This window comes from Rhineura floridana, chromosome 18 (assembly GCF_030035675.1).
Source record: "Rhineura floridana isolate rRhiFlo1 chromosome 18, rRhiFlo1.hap2, whole genome shotgun sequence".
In the NCBI taxonomy this organism is placed as follows: domain Eukaryota; kingdom Metazoa; phylum Chordata; class Lepidosauria; order Squamata; family Rhineuridae; genus Rhineura; species Rhineura floridana.
In genome coordinates this window covers 22,570,364-22,587,212 of record NC_084497.1, presented here as the reverse complement: position 1 = coordinate 22,587,212, position 16,849 = coordinate 22,570,364, and the positions used below count along the sequence as shown (strand labels likewise).

Genomic DNA, 16,849 nt, shown 5'->3' with positions numbered 1-16,849 from the left:
TGGCCTGATAACGATTCCGCCCCCCCCCCAATAATGTGGATTCTGGCATTTTTCTGCCTTTTGCTGTTTTTGTTTGCACTTGTTTCAATTACTTGAGCTTGGGTGCTATGGGGTATCAGGTCCAAGGGGCTGTGCAGAAGACAGCTGCACCTGCTGCAACCTTGTAAGCGGCCCCAAATCTTGGGGCAAACTTGGTGCCCGCCCCCTTGGAATCTGCCCCCTGCTTCCCCAAATTTCGAGTTGCAAATTCTCACTTGACAACCTCTGCTGCTGCACAAAACTCTTGGTTGTGTCCAGCGTTGGTCCTACTCAGAGTAGACCGATTGAGATGAATGGACATGACAAACTGATGCTGGGATCAGTCCCTTCCCCCCCCCCCCAATTTCAAATGTGGATTATCAGCCTGTCCCTCCAGTAGGGATGGGAAGATCTGTCAATTTCGGTTCTCTCAGTTTCTCATTTTCCCAATGTTAAATTCAATTCTCTACATTTCTGCAGCAATCCACGATTTTTTAAAAAAATCCTCATGAAAATTCTTCACCGTTTTAGTGCAAATTTCTCCAAATAAACAAGTTTTGTAGGCAGTTTTGACAAAGGTACACATTTTTGCAAGCAATATCTCACCATATCATGCCTTTTTGCATGTTATTTTCTCTCATACATTCATTTTTATGCACGCTTTCCCCTAATATATGCATTTCTGTAAATATTGTTTAGTTGGCGAACTGCATCCTAAAATTCTAATGCATGCGAATTTTGAAGGATGGCTGTGTTTCGCTTCTCATATTGTTTCGGAAAGTGCAAATTTGATCAATTCTGCTTGAAATGAGAACTGAAGTGAAATTTTCACCCATCCAGACATTTCTTTTTCTACTAGCCTGGCAACTGGGAGGGCCACCCAGGCCATTTTGAGGGCTGGATTCAGTCCTGGAGCTTCCAGTTGCTGAATGCCCTGGAATGCACACATTTTGAGTCCACGCACACGTACTCATGTCACCTCCACCACCTCCTTGAATCTCAAAATAGTTTATTTTCATCCAGCGGTGAAGCTGTAGGTTACAGGGTGCTCTGTCACCCTCTGCCCTCCACTCTCCTGGTGTGACGTTGAAGAGAGTAGGGAACTTCCAGGTGAGAAGCTGAGGCATCTGGATAGGGTAGAGAGCCCCTTCAGCTCCTGTGGACATTGTAAGAACCTAAGAGGACCTAGCTGCTGCATCAGGCCAATGGCCCAGCCGTAGTCCAGCATCCTGTTCTCACAGCGGCCCTGACGGGAGGCCCCCACAAGCAGGACCTGAGTGTTAACAGTGCTGTCCCCACTTGTAGTTCCCAGCAACTGGTATTCAGAGGCATGCTTCCTCCGGCACATAGCCAGTGTGGCTAGTAGCCATTGATAGCCTCATGTATGGGCCTAATCCTCTTGTTTAGTTCCATTCAAGCTGGTGGCCATCACTGCCTCTTGTGGGAGCGAATCCTACAGTTTTAACTATGCAGTGTGAGAAGATGCTCTTTCTTCTCTAGGTTATTCCATGTGTGTGTGTGTGTGTGTCCTTTTGCATTCTCTCCTGGGGGAAAAGGACAGACTTTCCAGCCCCCTCCTTCTCCACCCCTTCTACTTTGCTTATTCCCCAAGTCTCTGTGTCTGTCTGCATTGTTTGGACAAGGAGGGAGGAAACACGAGAGAGAAATGGGAGGCAGTGCAACCGGAGGAAGTGGGGGGTGAGGGTACGGGAGAAGAGAAGTCGCTGCCCGGGAATTGGCCAAGCCACCTTGGTTTGTTGGGAAGAGAGAAGCCTTCTGTGGGTTCTCTCTCCCTTTTTTTAATGTTGCAAACGTATGTTTGTTCGTTCACCACATCCTCTTGGCCTGTCGCAGCCAGCGAGCCCCCCCTCTCTCCCCCCCTCTCTCTCTGACCCTTGCGGCTTCTTAGCTGATCCTCTCCATGTGTGTCTGTATCCTTCCCCCACCCTCTTCTCTTCTCTCCCCTCCCTGCACTTCTGAGCGTTCACCCGTTGGGTTTAGCGACACCGCATCTTTCCTGCACCTCCAGCCCCCTTCTTGCTCTGTTTTTCTTTTCCTCAGCCTCCGGCAGATAACTGTGTTTCTTCCCCTCCCCACCTCGCCACAAGCCACATACATTGGCCCAGCCGCCTCCCCCGTGGTCTGTGCATGCTTTTCTTCCTGGCTTCCGCCACCAACCCACATCCAATGCTGCTGGGCTCATGCGGCAGGCATCTCGCCCGCTGGCAGGCGAGGGGGGGGGGAAAGGAGGATGAGGAAGGATGGAGCCGGAAGCCTGCATTGCTGTTTAAGTCCTCAGCTTATGACTCTTTACCAAGGACAGCTTCGCCTTTATAAACAAAAATCTCTGTGTGTGGTTGAGGAGTAAATAAAGGTAAAGGTGTCCCTGCACTTGTAGTGCGAGTCGTTTCCGACTCTTAGGGTGACGTCTTGCGACGTTTACTAGGCAGACCGTATATATGGGGTGGGATTGCCAGTTCTGTCCCCGGCCTTTCTTTACCCCCCAGCATATGCTGGGTACTCATTTTACCGACCACGGATGGATGGAAGGCTGACTGGACCTCGGCCCCTTTTACCGGAGATTCGACTTCCTCCTTCCGTTGGAATCGAACTCCGGCCGTGAGCAGAGCTTCGGTTGCGTTACCGCCGCTTACCTCTCTGCGCCACAGAGGTTGAGGAGTAAGCTACTCAAAATGCAGATGCTCCTTAAAACTTTTGGTTCTAGCGAATATCAAAGGTTGTATCTAGTTCAGCTTTACTCACAGTAGACCCACCAAGATGAATGAAATCGCTGTGGCCTTTGGAGGGAAGTCTCCATTAGTGGTCCTCCATCGCTCGGATGTGTGGCTTGTATCCACCACAAGCTGTGCGCAGTTCAGTGCTGCGGGCCCAGTTTTATGGAACTCCCTGTTGAGGTCAGACAGGTTTCGTCTCCCTCTTGAACTTAAAAAAAAAATTCTTCAAAATTTTTTTTGAATGAAAAAGTTTTAAGGTTCTGTTCTCCAAGGCCGATCTCTTCGCCTGTCTGGCAGAATCATGGCATGTGTGCGCACAACTCACGGTGTGATGCCCAGTTAACCTCCAGCGCTTAGAAGGGTGGGGTTTTGACATTTGCAGGCTAGAGGGCATGACCTGCTCAGCCTTTCTGCACTCTCTCACCCGGTGGTTCTCAAACTTTTTTGGTTCGCGGCGCACTGTAAAACATATAAAGAATTTCTGGCGCACTTTGTTTATAAAATTAAAAATATATTAATATATTTTAAACTATGAATAAAAATTGATCATGGATGTAATAAATTTCTATACAGATGGGTTTCTTCTCATTTTTAAAATATACTTTCATAATATTCGCGGCACACACCTCTTGCAGCGCACCAGTGTGCTGCGGCGCACCGTTTGAGAATCACTGCTCTAACAATTAAGCACTGTTATGCTGCAGTTGGAACCCCCATCTTCTGAGATACTACTTCATATCCACCACTCAAATGATTTCCCCCTACCTCCAAAATCCTGTCGTGTGGGTCTGTGTCTGCCTGACAAAAGATGCAATCTCTTTCCCCTCCCTGATGCTCCTATAGCAACTGAAGGAGAAGGAGCCTTCTGCATCTTTTTCTTTCTCTACTTCTCTCTCCCCACTTTCTCCATTCCCCCCCCCTTGTCACCACCGTGCTGTCAGCCTGTACGTCTTTTTCAGTTCCTCCAGGTGCTGGAATTCCTTCCACCCCCCTCTCCCTGCCACTGGAGATAAGAGCTGGCGCTGTGATGTGCCATGACAGCAGCCTCTGTTGCTCTGGCATGGAGAACACCTGACACTCCCCCCCCCCAAAGCAGCTTCTCTCACCCCCCTTTCCCTTTCTGAGATGCGTGTCAGGAGAGGGTGGGTGGTGGTGCTATCCTGTGCTTGGAACCAGGTTGGATGGGCCAGGGAAAGGGTGTGTGTGTGTGTGTTATTTATTTATGTATTCTTATTGCAAACTTTATTGAAGAATAAAATGTATACTATCAATAATAATAGAAAGATCAGCTTATCTTTATGTCTGGATGCAGCCACCGCGTCACTCCTGGGAGGGGGGGAATCGCACCTGGCTGGAGAGGCTCTTTTTAAAAAAATTATTGTTATCATTTTATTCGCTTGACAATCAAAGGAAAACAAAGAAAAAATTAAGTGAAATAAAATAAAAATAATGAAGATGACAAAAACAGCTAAAGAAGCAAAAAATATAACAATGAACCAGAATCATTTTATATTATGGATACAGTGCCCATCAGTGCATGCGTCTTGAATTAAGCATACTCCTTAAATATAAGCCCTCCAAATGTCCAAAGGGATCCACCGTAATTGATGTCTATATGAGATATGTTCCAATGAAGCCAGGGCAATGAGGTTCTCAGTCCATTGCATAATAGACGGTAGGTGTTTATCCTTCCAGGCTCAAAGTATTGAGTCTCTTAGCAACTCAGAGGAAGCTCTGAAGGAAACAGGTGCCTCAGGCATTTATTTTTTGCTTCCTCTGTCTTTTGCACACTGTAAAGTGAACAGCTCTGAATAAACAGTTCATATAAATAAATAAAATAAATAAATACTAATTGCATCTTTTTATCTTGTAGGTTTTCCAGCAGGTAGACTTCAACAAGAAACCCGGGCGCATGAGTTCTAAGCCCATTAACTTTGCCGTCATTTTGAAGCTTTCCAAGGCTAATTTGCAGGAGAAGACTTTTCGGGTAAGTGGTCAGATTCAGGGCAAGGTACACCAGGTGGTGTTGGTGGTGTGGGGCTGTTTTGGTCCAGCCTCTCTGGCTTTTAGGAATGGCACCTTTTGAAATGTTAAATTGTGAGATCCTAATCCTCCTTTACTTTTCTGTGGGTTTGCAGTTAATTTATGCTCTGCCCTTCAAAGAAACTTTGCAATAAAGTAGAAACGCAGTGCTAGAAGAGAAATGAGTAAAAACAGACAGGTGCTATCTTGCAGTGAAATGTTGCAGTTTGCAATGATCTTCTTCGCTGTTCCAGTCAGCCACACCCTCCTTCACGATACTCCATTCCATCTCACCTGACTTTCATCCCCATTGCAAACGATCGGCATTCCGTGGCCGTAGAGCATGTCCTTACTGAGGTTTCTGAGGGCTTTCCTTCTAGCTGTGTCAGTGTCAGCTGAATGCTCCACATCAGTGGGGCATTGGAATCCGCTCTGGGTTTTAGTCTGAACTCTAAAGGAGCTGCCCAAGGTGCTTTTTGCTTGCATACCATCCCGCTGTGGTCCTTCTAAAAAAAAGTCCTCATGGTTCTGAATAAAGGGCTCATTGAAATAGGAACATAGCAAGCTACCTTATCTATTTGCCCATCGAGCTCAGTACTGCCTACACTGACTCGCAGTAGCCCTCCAGGATTTTAGACCAAAGTCTTCCCTAGCTCTACCTGGAGATGCTGAAGAGCGAACCTGGGACCGTCTGGAATTAAAGGGTGGTGCTCCATCACTGAACTACGGCTCTTCCCCTGCGAAATTGTTAAGAGTTGGAATAATACTGTTAGAGAAGGATGGGGGTTGGGGAACCCTGCAGGCACTGAATATGAGTTAACTGTAAGCTAGCCTGTGTTACCTAATTAATTAAGAAACCAAGTGTAATTAAGCATCACCAGAAGTAATTAATCTCGGTAATTAATTGGGTAATGTATGTGTTGGGCCAACTGCAGAGTAGGCGCACGTGCCCTTTGTCTTAAAAGAGCTGGTGTGAGGTGTGGGGCTTGGGAGGGCTTGCTTGCCCTCCCCATAACCTGTTGCCCTCAAAGTGTCGCCAGACTCCTGACTCTCCTTGGCCCCAGCCAGTGTGGCCATCTTGCAGGGATGGCGTGAGTTGTGGCTTAGCAGCATCTGGAGGCCACCATGTTGGCAAGCCCCTGGTCTCCTCTCACCAGCAGTAGCTCTCCACTGTCTGCTGACTGATTGTTTTTAATTGGCAATGCCGGGGATTGGAACTGGGACCTTCTGTGGGCAAAGCAGGTGCTTTTCCCACTGGGCTATGGTCCTTCTGTTAAAAAGAAAGTAAGATTCCAGTCCTCATGGTTCTAAATAAAGGGCTCAGTGGCCTAGGGGCACAGGAAGCTGCCTTATACAGATTGTTGGCCCATCTAGCTCAATATTGTCTGAGTCTACTGGCGGCAGCTCTCCAGGATTTCGAACAGTGGTCATTCCCAGGGATTGAACCTGTGGCCTTCTGCATGCAAAGCACTGAGCTGCAGCCCTTCCCCTAAAACACAGGAAGCTGCTTTATACCAACTCAGACCATCTAGCTTCGTTTCAGGCAGGGGTATTCCCAGCCATGCATGGAGATGCCAGGGATTGATCCTGGGACTTCCTGCATGCAGAGCAGATGCACGAACCCTGAGCTGTGGCCCTTCCCTTAAGACATAGGAAACTACCTTACACTGAGTCGGGCCAATGGTACTAGTATCGTGTACCTGGACATGCAAAGCAGGTGCTGTGCCACTCAGTGCCTGGGAGGGAGAGATCCCCTGGGGAACCCACATACGCTGCCTTGAGTTCCCTTGGGGAAGAAAAGTAGGATGGCACCACTTGTACTTCCTTTGTCATCTTTTTAATAAGTTGTCCCCCCCTTCCCTCTTGTTCACACACGCAGGATGGCCTCATTGAACAGCTGTACGACTTGACGGTGGAGTACCTTCATGGCCATGCCTACATGATCAGTTTTCCAGAGCTTGCCCTCCCAGCCATACTCCAGGTAAAAGAGTTTGCCCAGGTGTTGGTTGGTTGGTTTGATTGATTGATCAATCAATCAATCAAAGTTAGGTGAAAATGCACCTCTTTAAAAAAAAATAAAAATAAAGTTGAATTTCCCCCGAAAGGATTGAATTCCATGCTCAGTCTTCCATTTCATGGCTTTTTTGTCCCTTAGAATGATGGCATACAGGGCAGTTCTGGTGTGAAGCTATGCTTTGAGAAATGGTTTGGGGTGTGTGGGTGTCCATTTCTTCTTTTCTTTAAAGCTGTCGTATGAATGCAGGGAGCTGCCTGCCACCAAGTCAGACCATTGGCCCATCTAGGTTTTGTGTTGTCTCCCCGAACTAGCAGCGGCTCTGCGACTGAGTTGTGGTGAAGTCCTGGCCTTTGGCTGCACCTTTTAATCTCGAATTCTGACTTGGCTTCATCCTAATTCATTTGCATTAATTTTGCGGGGAAGTTGGAGAGGAACATTCATTGGTGATCACTCGTGGCTGAGTAAGATTGTCTTCCAAGATAAGGTCTTTAACGGTGGGTCTGTAAGTGACTGGAGGCCAATTCTGGATCCACACAGCCTCCCACAGTGAGGTTTCCAGATGGAAGATGGTCACGATGAGGATTTGTTTGATGTGCCTTTGGCTTAGCTGGTTCGTCCTGTTCGCCCTGTAATCGTGCTTCTTTGAAGTCCACTGCACCTTTGATAATAGCCAATCTCCATTTGGGATGTTCATGGGCCAAGACGTCCCAGGTCTCAGGAAGCTGCCGTATACTAAGTCAGACCATTGGTCCATCTAGCTCAGTATTGGCCACACTGACTGGCAGCGGCTCTCCAGGGTTTCAGACATCATCATCATCATCACTGTTTATTTATATGCTGCCTTTCCATAACAATTTATGCACAAGGCGGCTTACAACATGAACAGAAAAAAAGTTACCCAACTCACTGTAAGAAATAAATTCAAATGGTCAATAAGTTATAAGTCATAAAAAACATACAATAAATTGATACATCCTTATAATTCAGACAGGGGTCTGTCCCAGCCCTGGAGATGCTGCTGGGGATCGAACCTGGGACCTTCTGCATACAAAGCAGGTGCTCTGCCCCTGAGCTGCAGCTATCCGCCAAAGCGGCATGTTTTAAAATGTCCTAACTGCTTCCCATTCAGCTGGGCTCCCTGGGTGACAAATCCCCAGCCGTCAGGGAACACCTTTCCTCTTCTCTCTTAAAAGACGCCTCTCGGGGCCAGGGTGTCCCTTCACTTTCCTGTCTTGGCTTTGCACTTCCAGGAATCCTCCCCTCTTCTTCCCCATGTGTCGGGCTTGACTCCCGCCTTGCTGCGCCTCATTCCTGAGCCACCAGCACTGTGGAAGCTCGGCTGCAGACGGGGGCTCCAGAGCAGACGTTTACAGCCTTCCTTTTGCTTGGGAATCGGGAGGGGCAGATCGGAATAAACAGGGATGGGACGTGCGTGAGGAGGAGGGAGAAAGCGTGGCGTGCAATCTGCTCGATGCTTTGGCGTTAACTCTGGCCTCTTTGCCGAGGGACTCTGGCGTGGTGTGTTCGCCCTGGAAGATATTGTAAAAAAAGGAGCCCTATTTGGCACCTCCCCCTCCTTCTGGATGATAACCTAACCTGGCTTGCCCTTTGGAGCAACCAGGGTGGTGGCGGTAATTGGCATGGATGCCTGCTTGTTACCTAACCGTTTGCCTGAGGAAAAAAGACAGAGAGAGAAAGAGAAAAAGAGAAGAATGTGGTGGGAGTTGAGAAAGATTCACAGGAAGGAGACTCTCCTGGAGGAGAAGGTCACAGGGGCTGTTGGATCTGAAGGCGTCACAGCAGCGGTGGGGGACCTGTGGCCCTCTGGATGTTGTCGGACTCCATCTCCTATCATCCCCAGCCAACATCGCCAATGGTCAGCAGAGATGATGGTAGTTGTAGTCCAGCAGCATCTTGAGGGCCACAAGTTACAAGAGAAACAAGAAAGTAAGAAGAGTGTTTTGGGGGAAAATATTCTTTTTTGGGGGGACCCCTTTATTTGGATGTTGAGCAGGCTCGTTGTAGACAGGATCTGTGTCAGTGTTAAGGCTCAGCTCTGTCTGCACTTTAAACCCAGGGTCTCCTTGGAGGAAGATGAGTGGGGACAGGAACCACCCCCCACCCCATAGATCTTTGCACCACCAGCAAACCTCCAACCCGTCAGACACTCCTACCCTGATCACCAGCTTGGATGGCTTTAAAAGGGTAGATAGATCCATGGTGGATAAGGCTATCAATGGCTACCAGCCGCGATGGCTATGTTCTACATCCACTGTCGGAGGCAGTATGTGCCTCTGGATACCAGTTGCTGGGAATCGCAGGAGGGGAGAGGGCTATTGCCTTTGTGCCCCACTTGCGGGCTTCCCAGAGGCATTGGATTGGCCACTGTGAGTACAGGAGGCTGGACTAGATGGGCCACTGGCCTGATCCAGCAGGGCTGTTATTACAAGACAGCGAGCCAAGTAAGAGCTTTGTGTCCACCGGCAAAGGGTTCGACTAGCTGCTACCCGGGAGGATGGGGAAGCACTTGCTTGGATCAGGGCCTGGCTGAGAGCCAGGAACTCGTGGAGCCTGCAGCTTCTATATACGTTCCCAGCCTGAGCCCTTTTCGTTGCTGAAGCAGCAGTTCCATGCTGCAGCTTTCCTGACCTGCAGAGGTGGACAGCTGATTGATTTGATTTTGCATTTATGAGACACCTCATAAAATTAATTTTCTAGGCTTTGTACAAAGATTAAGCATAACGATCAAACCGTGGTGTAATAAAAACCACAAAAAGCTTAAGAGCCGACCAGCATAAACACACACCCACACATGTGAAATTCAAAGGCAGCACAACAAAAGCCCTATATGCAGCTTGCAGCTAAAACAGCCACCAGATGAATATGTTCCATCGGGGACAGGGAAGCTCAAGCCCAGGGTCTGAATGAGGCCCTCCAGGCCTCTCTGTTTGGCCCCTGAGACTCTCCCTAGGGACTAGCCCTGCTTTGCATCTCCCTGGAGGGCTTTTGCTTGGCTAGAATGTGTTGCTGAATGCTGATAAATCCCTCTTGTTTTCCTGGATGGGAGGGTAGAGGAGGGTGTAGGAACAAGCCTACTGGACAAAGGTAACATTAACGTTTATTGCTCCGCCCCAGTTTTTGCTTCTGGCCCTTCCCTCCACTGTTTTGTGGCCCCTGGAAGGCTGCTTAGAAGGGATTGTGGCCCTCAGGCTTAGATAGGTTCCCCACTCATGCACTAAAACCACTCTCCAATGGGTCATACAGAGGTCTCCATAGGTTACCAGATGATATTGGACTACAACTCCCATCATCTTCGGCCATTGGCTAAGCTGGCTGGGATTGATGGGAGTTGTAGTCCAACAACATTCAGGGACCCAAGGTTGAAGAACAGTACTTTAAGGTATGGATAGGTACATATGGGGCAAAGTGTTTTATTAGGTAATGAGGCCCCAAGCCGTTTAGGGCTTTATAAGTCAAAACCAGCACCTTGAATTGGGCCTGAAACAAATTGGAAGCTAGGAAATGGGATTTCTTTACCCCAGAAACAAACATTACAGGCCCCAGGTGGTATTTGACACTAGTCCTATTCAGAGTAGACCCATTGAAGTTAATGGACATGACTAATAGTAGGTCTCCTCTGAGTAGGACTTAGTTGAATGCAACCCCCTGAGATTAAAGACCATTGAATAATAACTAGGATCTGTGTGAAGGTTCATTGCAGCCAAACAGATCTTTCACATTCATCACAGAAGTTGGAGTGTTTGCAAAGATACTGTCATTCACAAAAATGGTTGTGACTAAAGGGACATGGAGGATGCTGCCTATTTGGAAAGGTGGCTGTAGCCAACATTTCCTGCCCAGGAGGACCATAGCACAGGGGAAGGCGTTCTGTACCTCCCAGAGGTTGGTGAACTACAACTCCCATAATCCCTAGTCAGTCTAACCTAGGGATGATGGGTGTTTGAGTCCAATCACCACTGGAGGGCCACAGATTCCCCAGTCCCTGCACCATGGAGCAGTTAACTCTCCGCACTCCAATGTTTTGGAAATAAAAGTTGAGGTTTTCAGGATACTGGATTCTGTGCGTTCATGCTTTCTTGTGGTTCTGCTGACTATGCCTAACCATGAAATAAAAAGTTGTAAGGAATTTGGTGGGAGTGTGTGTGTGTGTGTGTTTTTTTAATGGGATCAGTTCATGGAATGTCTCCTGTCTTTCCTGCGACTGTAGCTGAAAACGTTCCTGAAGGAGTGCAAGGTTGCCAACTACTGCAAGACGATCCGTCAACTCCTGGAGAAGTTGCAGGAAAACTCTGCCTACATCACAAGCAAGCGCCAGAAAGCCACCTTTGGCGTCGCTAACCGGGAGGCTGTGGTGAGTCTTTGGTTTTTCTCTCTTTCTGGCCTAGTATCTCAGAAGAGGTGCTCTGGCTGCAGTCTGGCTGAGCTGCATGCAGAGACAGGAAGGAAGAGGAGGGTTGGACTCTCTCTTGAGTTGTCTGCCCTGCCTTGCGAAAAAAAAAGAGTTCAGCCCACAAAAAGCAAAGTTCTCAGTTCATTACAGTCGCTAATATTTTTTAAACCTTACGAAGGAAATCCCTTATGATCTCTGGCCTTCATTATAAAATTATTTGTAGACCTTCGTGGTTGTTTGTAACTGCAGCACTGTACAGCACAGGTAGGGAACTGGGGTGGCCTTGCAGAGGTTGCTGGACTCCACCTCCTATCAGCCCCAGCCAGCATGGTCAGTTGTCAGGAACGATGGGAATTGCGGTCCAGCAATGTCAGGAGGGCCACAGATTCTGCAGCCCTGCATTAGAAGTAGGCATAGTTGTGATGGAGGTAGGGAGGGGCAGTAAAGGCAAGTGATGGTCTAATTCAGGGATAGGGAGCCTGTGGCCCTCCAGATGTTGCATGACTACAACTCCCATCAGCCCCAGCCAACATGGCCAATGATCAGGGATAATGAGTCCCAGCAACGTCTGAGGGAGGGGCACATGTTCTCTGTCCCTGCATTAGAAGAAGACAGACTTGTGATGGAGGTGGGGGGGCAGTAAAGGCAAGTGACATTCTAGTTCAGGGATGGGGAGCCTGTGGCTCTCCAAATGTTGCTGGACTCTCAGTGCCCATCAGCCCCAGCCAGCACCCCCAATGGTTAGGGATGATGGGAGTTGTAGTCCAGTGATATCTAGAGGGCCACAGATTCCCCACTCCTGATGTACAGTGTATGTAGGTTTCTATTATTCCCATTTTACAGATGAAGAAATGAGATTAAGGACCAGTGCACTGTTGCCTAAACCAAGCCATTGTTTGGAGGAAAACAAGAGCACCCTGTGGACTTCTCTGTTCCCCCGGCTCTTCACACAAGCTATTTCCCTCTTTCTTGAATTTTTGGAGCTGACCAGGGCACAACAGTAGTGCAAGGCTGCACTGTTCCGTTTTGTTTTTGCAGACTGTGGTTCTCAATTATTTCAAGCCACAGTTTTCCACCCCTCTCCTTAGCATTGTTGCAAACTGCGACTGGGAGTTCAGCAAGGTTAGAGAAAATGCTAGTGCAGATGAAGTGCCAAGGATTCGAGGGGATTGAACCTCCATGTTCAGAGGCAGTGTATCTCTGATCAGTTGCTGGTTTGACTTGGGCAAGCTTTTTGCGCAGCATCCATCAGCTGAAAACGTTGTAAGTCCTTGGCCTTTAGGCTACCGCTGTGCCCAACCTGATTCTTCTCTTTTTGGCTCCCCTTATCAAGTGGCTTTCGATATATCCAGGGGACCCCAAATGGTTGTGTGAAGGACTCCACCGTTGGAGTCCCTTTGAGGGAAGAGCTGCTCTTTTCATCCTCAGTTGCCCCAGCTGTCAAATGGGAACAGGAATGCAGGCACGGCTTGCCTCCAAGGAGAAAAGCTGGAAAGGCGAACGCGTGCAGCTGACACAGGGTTGCCTCTCTTACCTTGACAGGAACAATGGGAGAACAAGGTCAGAGAAGAGGGGACTCCGCTGATGATGTATTATCTACACTGGAAGAAGCTGAGAGAAAAGGAGATACAGCTAGAGATCAGTGGCAAAGAGCGGGTAAGACTGGATGGGCAACGTCAGGCTCACGGGCTGAATGCCGCTCTGCAGGCCTCTCTGGCTGGCCCTCGGAACTTTCCCCAGGCCACGCCCCCTCTTCCCAAGCCCCGCCCCTCGCCAACCCTGCTTCATACGCTCCTGGAGTGTTCTTGCCTGGCTGGAACGTGCCTCTTGCTGGCATGGATAGAGGTGTTTCTGTGCGTGTGCGTGTAGAAACGAGCCTGCTGTACAAAGGCTTAATTTACATTAGTTGCTCCACCCACTTTTGCCAGAAAGGAATGCGGCTCTCTGGCTGAAAAAGTTCCCCATGGGATAAGAGAAGTATTTATTATTTATTTGTTACATTTATACCCCACCTTTCTTTCACCATGGAACGGCGGGCGGCATACATGTGGTTCCCAGGCGGTCTCCCATCCAGGCACTGACCAGACCCAGACCTGCTTAGCTTCGGCAAGGTGGTGGCTTCATGCGCCTTCAGACCATAGCCTGGGACCGCATAAAGAAGGAACTGTCCAGCAGAACAGGGATTTGTTATTGGTAGAGCTGATGCGAAAGTTCTCAGAAGACATTGTTTCTGAGAAAATATTAGGGATTTTACTTTCCCACCCACACTCCGAAAGCAAAAGAAGGCAACTTTGCAGAATTTCCTGTGAATATTCTCTACCAAATTTCCCCCCCTCCTCCATGTCCTGGGATGATGCAAACTCTTGGACATTTTGGAGGATGCAACATGGTGTTGCTGGATTGGTCCATGGGTAGCCAGCATGGTGACCTCCAGATGTTGTTGGACCCTAGTTCCCATCAGCCGCCAGCCAGCGTGGCAGATGGACAGGGATGATGGGAGTTGTAGTCCCGCAGTATCTGGAGGGCCTATCAACATTGGCTTACTCTTGGGTTAGACTAAACACTGTTCTTCAACCTTGGGTCCCCAGATGTTGTCAGACTACCACTCCCATTCTCCTTGGCCATTGGCTAAGCCTTCTAAGGATGATGGAAGTTGTAGTCCGACATCATCTGGGGGACCCAAGGTTGAAAAACAGTGGAGTAGCAGATTTAAAAACATTTCTCTTGACTATAAATGTTCCCCTGATTGATTGTGGCAGTGAATTTTAATTAGTTTTAAATAAAAATAAAAGCTTCAGATGGCAAATGGTTGATGATTATAATGATTTCAATTTCTTTTACACCCTTCACCCTAAAGTCCCAGGATAGGGATTGGGTGAGACCTAATATATTAATATGGCGCTGCTGGGAGGAAGGGCAGGATATAAATCTAATGATAAATAAGCAAGTAAGTAAAAGTGTTGAAGGCCAGGGTAAAGAGGTGCGTCTTCAGCATATGACAAAAGCCATACAGTGAAGGGGCCAAATGCAGCTCTGTGGGGAGGGAGTTCCACAGCTTAGGGCCTGCCACTGAAAATACCCCCTCTTGTTTCGCCAGGCACTGATAAGGGTGGCAGAGCTACTCAAGACTGGCAGAGGGAGACTTTTTAAGGCTGAGAGGGTCAAAGGAGGTGGTCTTTCATATATTGGGGGACAAGTTGTTTAGGCTTTGCAAAAGCTGTTCCTTCATGTGGGTGAAAGAACGAAGAATGCCTCTTCTAAGATGAATCATGCATGGCATCATTTTAAAAACAAAGCATGCTTCTCTTTTAAAATTCTGTTTTGTAATTAAAATGTTAATATTCATGTACAGTTAAAGAGTTTGTTCATAAATGAGCCATTCTCTATACCTTTACAGTAAAGCAGAAGTGGAGCCTGTGGTCGTCAGCTCCTGAAGGACACAATGGAACTGGAATTGTTCTCTTTAATAGCCTTCTGAGCTAGGGATGGGGGAACCTGTGGCCTTCCAGATGTTGCTGGACTACAACTCCCATCATCCCTGACCGTTGATCATGGCGACTAGGGCTGATGGGAGTTAGAGTCCAACAACATCTGGGAGGCCGCAGGTTCCTTATTTTAATCAGTCTGACTAAAAGCCAAAGCAGCTACTCATGCAGGGACACAGCAGGGAGCCTCCTTTCTGGCTGGTGCTCTTGTGACCCTCCAGACACTGCTGGACTACAGTTCCCATAATCCCTGACGGGAAGCTGCTTTATACCGAGTCAGGCCATTGGTGCACCTAGCTCAGTGTTGTCTACTGACTGGCAGTGCTTATCTAAAATTTCAGGCAGGATTATCTCCTAGCTCTACCTGGAGATGCCAGGGGTTGAACCTGGGACCTACTGCATGCAAGGCAGATGCTCTACCACTGAGCTACGGCAGGGTCACGTTGCCAATCTGTTGAATCTGGCATTCCTGTAGTAAAGGGGAAGGATAGTATTTATATGTGCAGTTACGTTTTTTTTTAATATATGGGGGAAGACTTATTGGCTGAAATGGGGAAGACTTAGCGTGTCTTTTTGTCCACCGTGCACAGCTAGAAGATCTGAACCTTCCAGAAATCAAACGGAAGAAGCCGGGCGAACAGAAGGACGATGATAAGAGGGAGTTCAAGGCCCTTTTCGAGATGGACAGCGACTCGGAAGAGGAGGATGCTGTTGGTGGCCTGTCTGTCAAAGGTATGGTGACGACTCTTGAAGTCTATGGAGGGGGGAAGGCGCAATTTCCCCGTTGGCCACTAGGGGTCTGCAGTTAATTGCTGAATCTGCTACAAACTGCAGTTTCCTTGGAAGAGGTGACTATGGAGTGGATGTTTGAAACGTCCCAAACATGCAAGGAAAGTCTCCCCAACTCCCATGCTTTACATTGCAAAGTAATTATGCAGGAAAAGAGCATCTGTTTGGACACTTGCTGCTGCTGTTTTTTAGCATGTGGGGATTGGTAGCTAGCTGTGAGGATCAGTTTTGGAAAGAAAAAAAAATGGTTTGCCTAAATAAAAGCACACTTATACAGAAGGAAAAGCAAATGCGTCCATGCACTGGGCGAACCTATCAGCAGCAGTTTGGTGAGGTTGTTTGCATGTCTTTATCGGTTTATTTTTGATGCTGTTAAGGTCACTGGATGAACATTTTGGCAGATCGAACACTCGCATGCACATGTACAGAGTTCCAGAAGCTGCTTTGGCTGTTGGGAGGTGCTGCTGTTCAGAAGATCAGTTGCTTCTCCATGTCTTCTCTGGTTTGCATCCTGGTGCTTTAGGACGGCTTTCCCTGATCTTGTGTGCTCCAGACGTTTTGGACTACATCTCCCACCAGCCTCCAGCCAGAATGGACATCCTCCCATCAGGATTCTGTGGCTGTGCTGGGTGGGGCTGATGGGAGTTGTAGTCCAAAACATCTGGGTTGTACCAGGTTGGGGAAGGCTGCTTAAGAACACAAGATGAGCGATGCAGGATCGGACCTTCTCTAGCTTGAGTTCCCTAGCTAGTTGTATCCAGTGGCAAAGTGCCTCTGATTAGTATCCATTGATAACATAGGATGTTGCTTTATGCCACGTCAGACCACTGGTCCATCTAGCTCAGTACTGTCTACACTGGCAGCAGCTTTCCATGGTTTTTAGGCAGGGTTCTCTCAACTCTTCCTGGAGATGGCAGGGATTGAACCTGGGACCTTCTGCAGATGCTTTGTTACGGAGCTACGGCCCTTTGGTGTTTAGTTGATGAGCGTGTTCGCAATAAGCCATGTTTTTTCTGTGATGTGTAAAAGGGGTCAGTGAGACAATCTAGACTTCATGCGCTTAATTTTGCTTTTGCTTTGTACTTCTTAACAGGATAAAAATAAAAATAAACCTAACCCCTCGCATATTATTAGTGCTAGCCGTGTGGAATTCTAAAAGGCCAAGAGCCAGGCTTACTTTCAGTTTACAGATCTTGGGAAGTGAGGGGAGAGGGTCTTCTCACTTGTCCAGATGTTTCACACTAATTAGTACGTTAATCAACTTAAGATTTCTTCAGTTGGCCAACAACAGCCTGAACTGTGTCACTGCCTGTGAAAGATTCTTGGGCAAGCAGCAGAGGCAGTCATGCTGAGCAGGTCTGGTAACTGCAAC

General features: G+C 48.0%; 1 protein-coding gene across 1 annotated transcript in view; it reads left to right on the top strand.

Moving 5' to 3' along the window:
• NOC2L (NOC2 like nucleolar associated transcriptional repressor) overlaps positions 1-16,849 on the top strand; it is a 123,056-nt gene that overhangs the window by 85,640 nt on the left and 20,567 nt on the right. Inside the window, exons 15-19 of the mRNA XM_061601279.1 lie at positions 4,627-4,740; positions 6,655-6,756; positions 11,021-11,164; positions 12,746-12,859; positions 15,279-15,420. Coding sequence (XP_061457263.1) covers positions 4,627-4,740; positions 6,655-6,756; positions 11,021-11,164; positions 12,746-12,859; positions 15,279-15,420 — 616 coding nt within the window. The remainder of the gene's footprint in view (positions 1-4,626; positions 4,741-6,654; positions 6,757-11,020; positions 11,165-12,745; positions 12,860-15,278; positions 15,421-16,849) is intronic.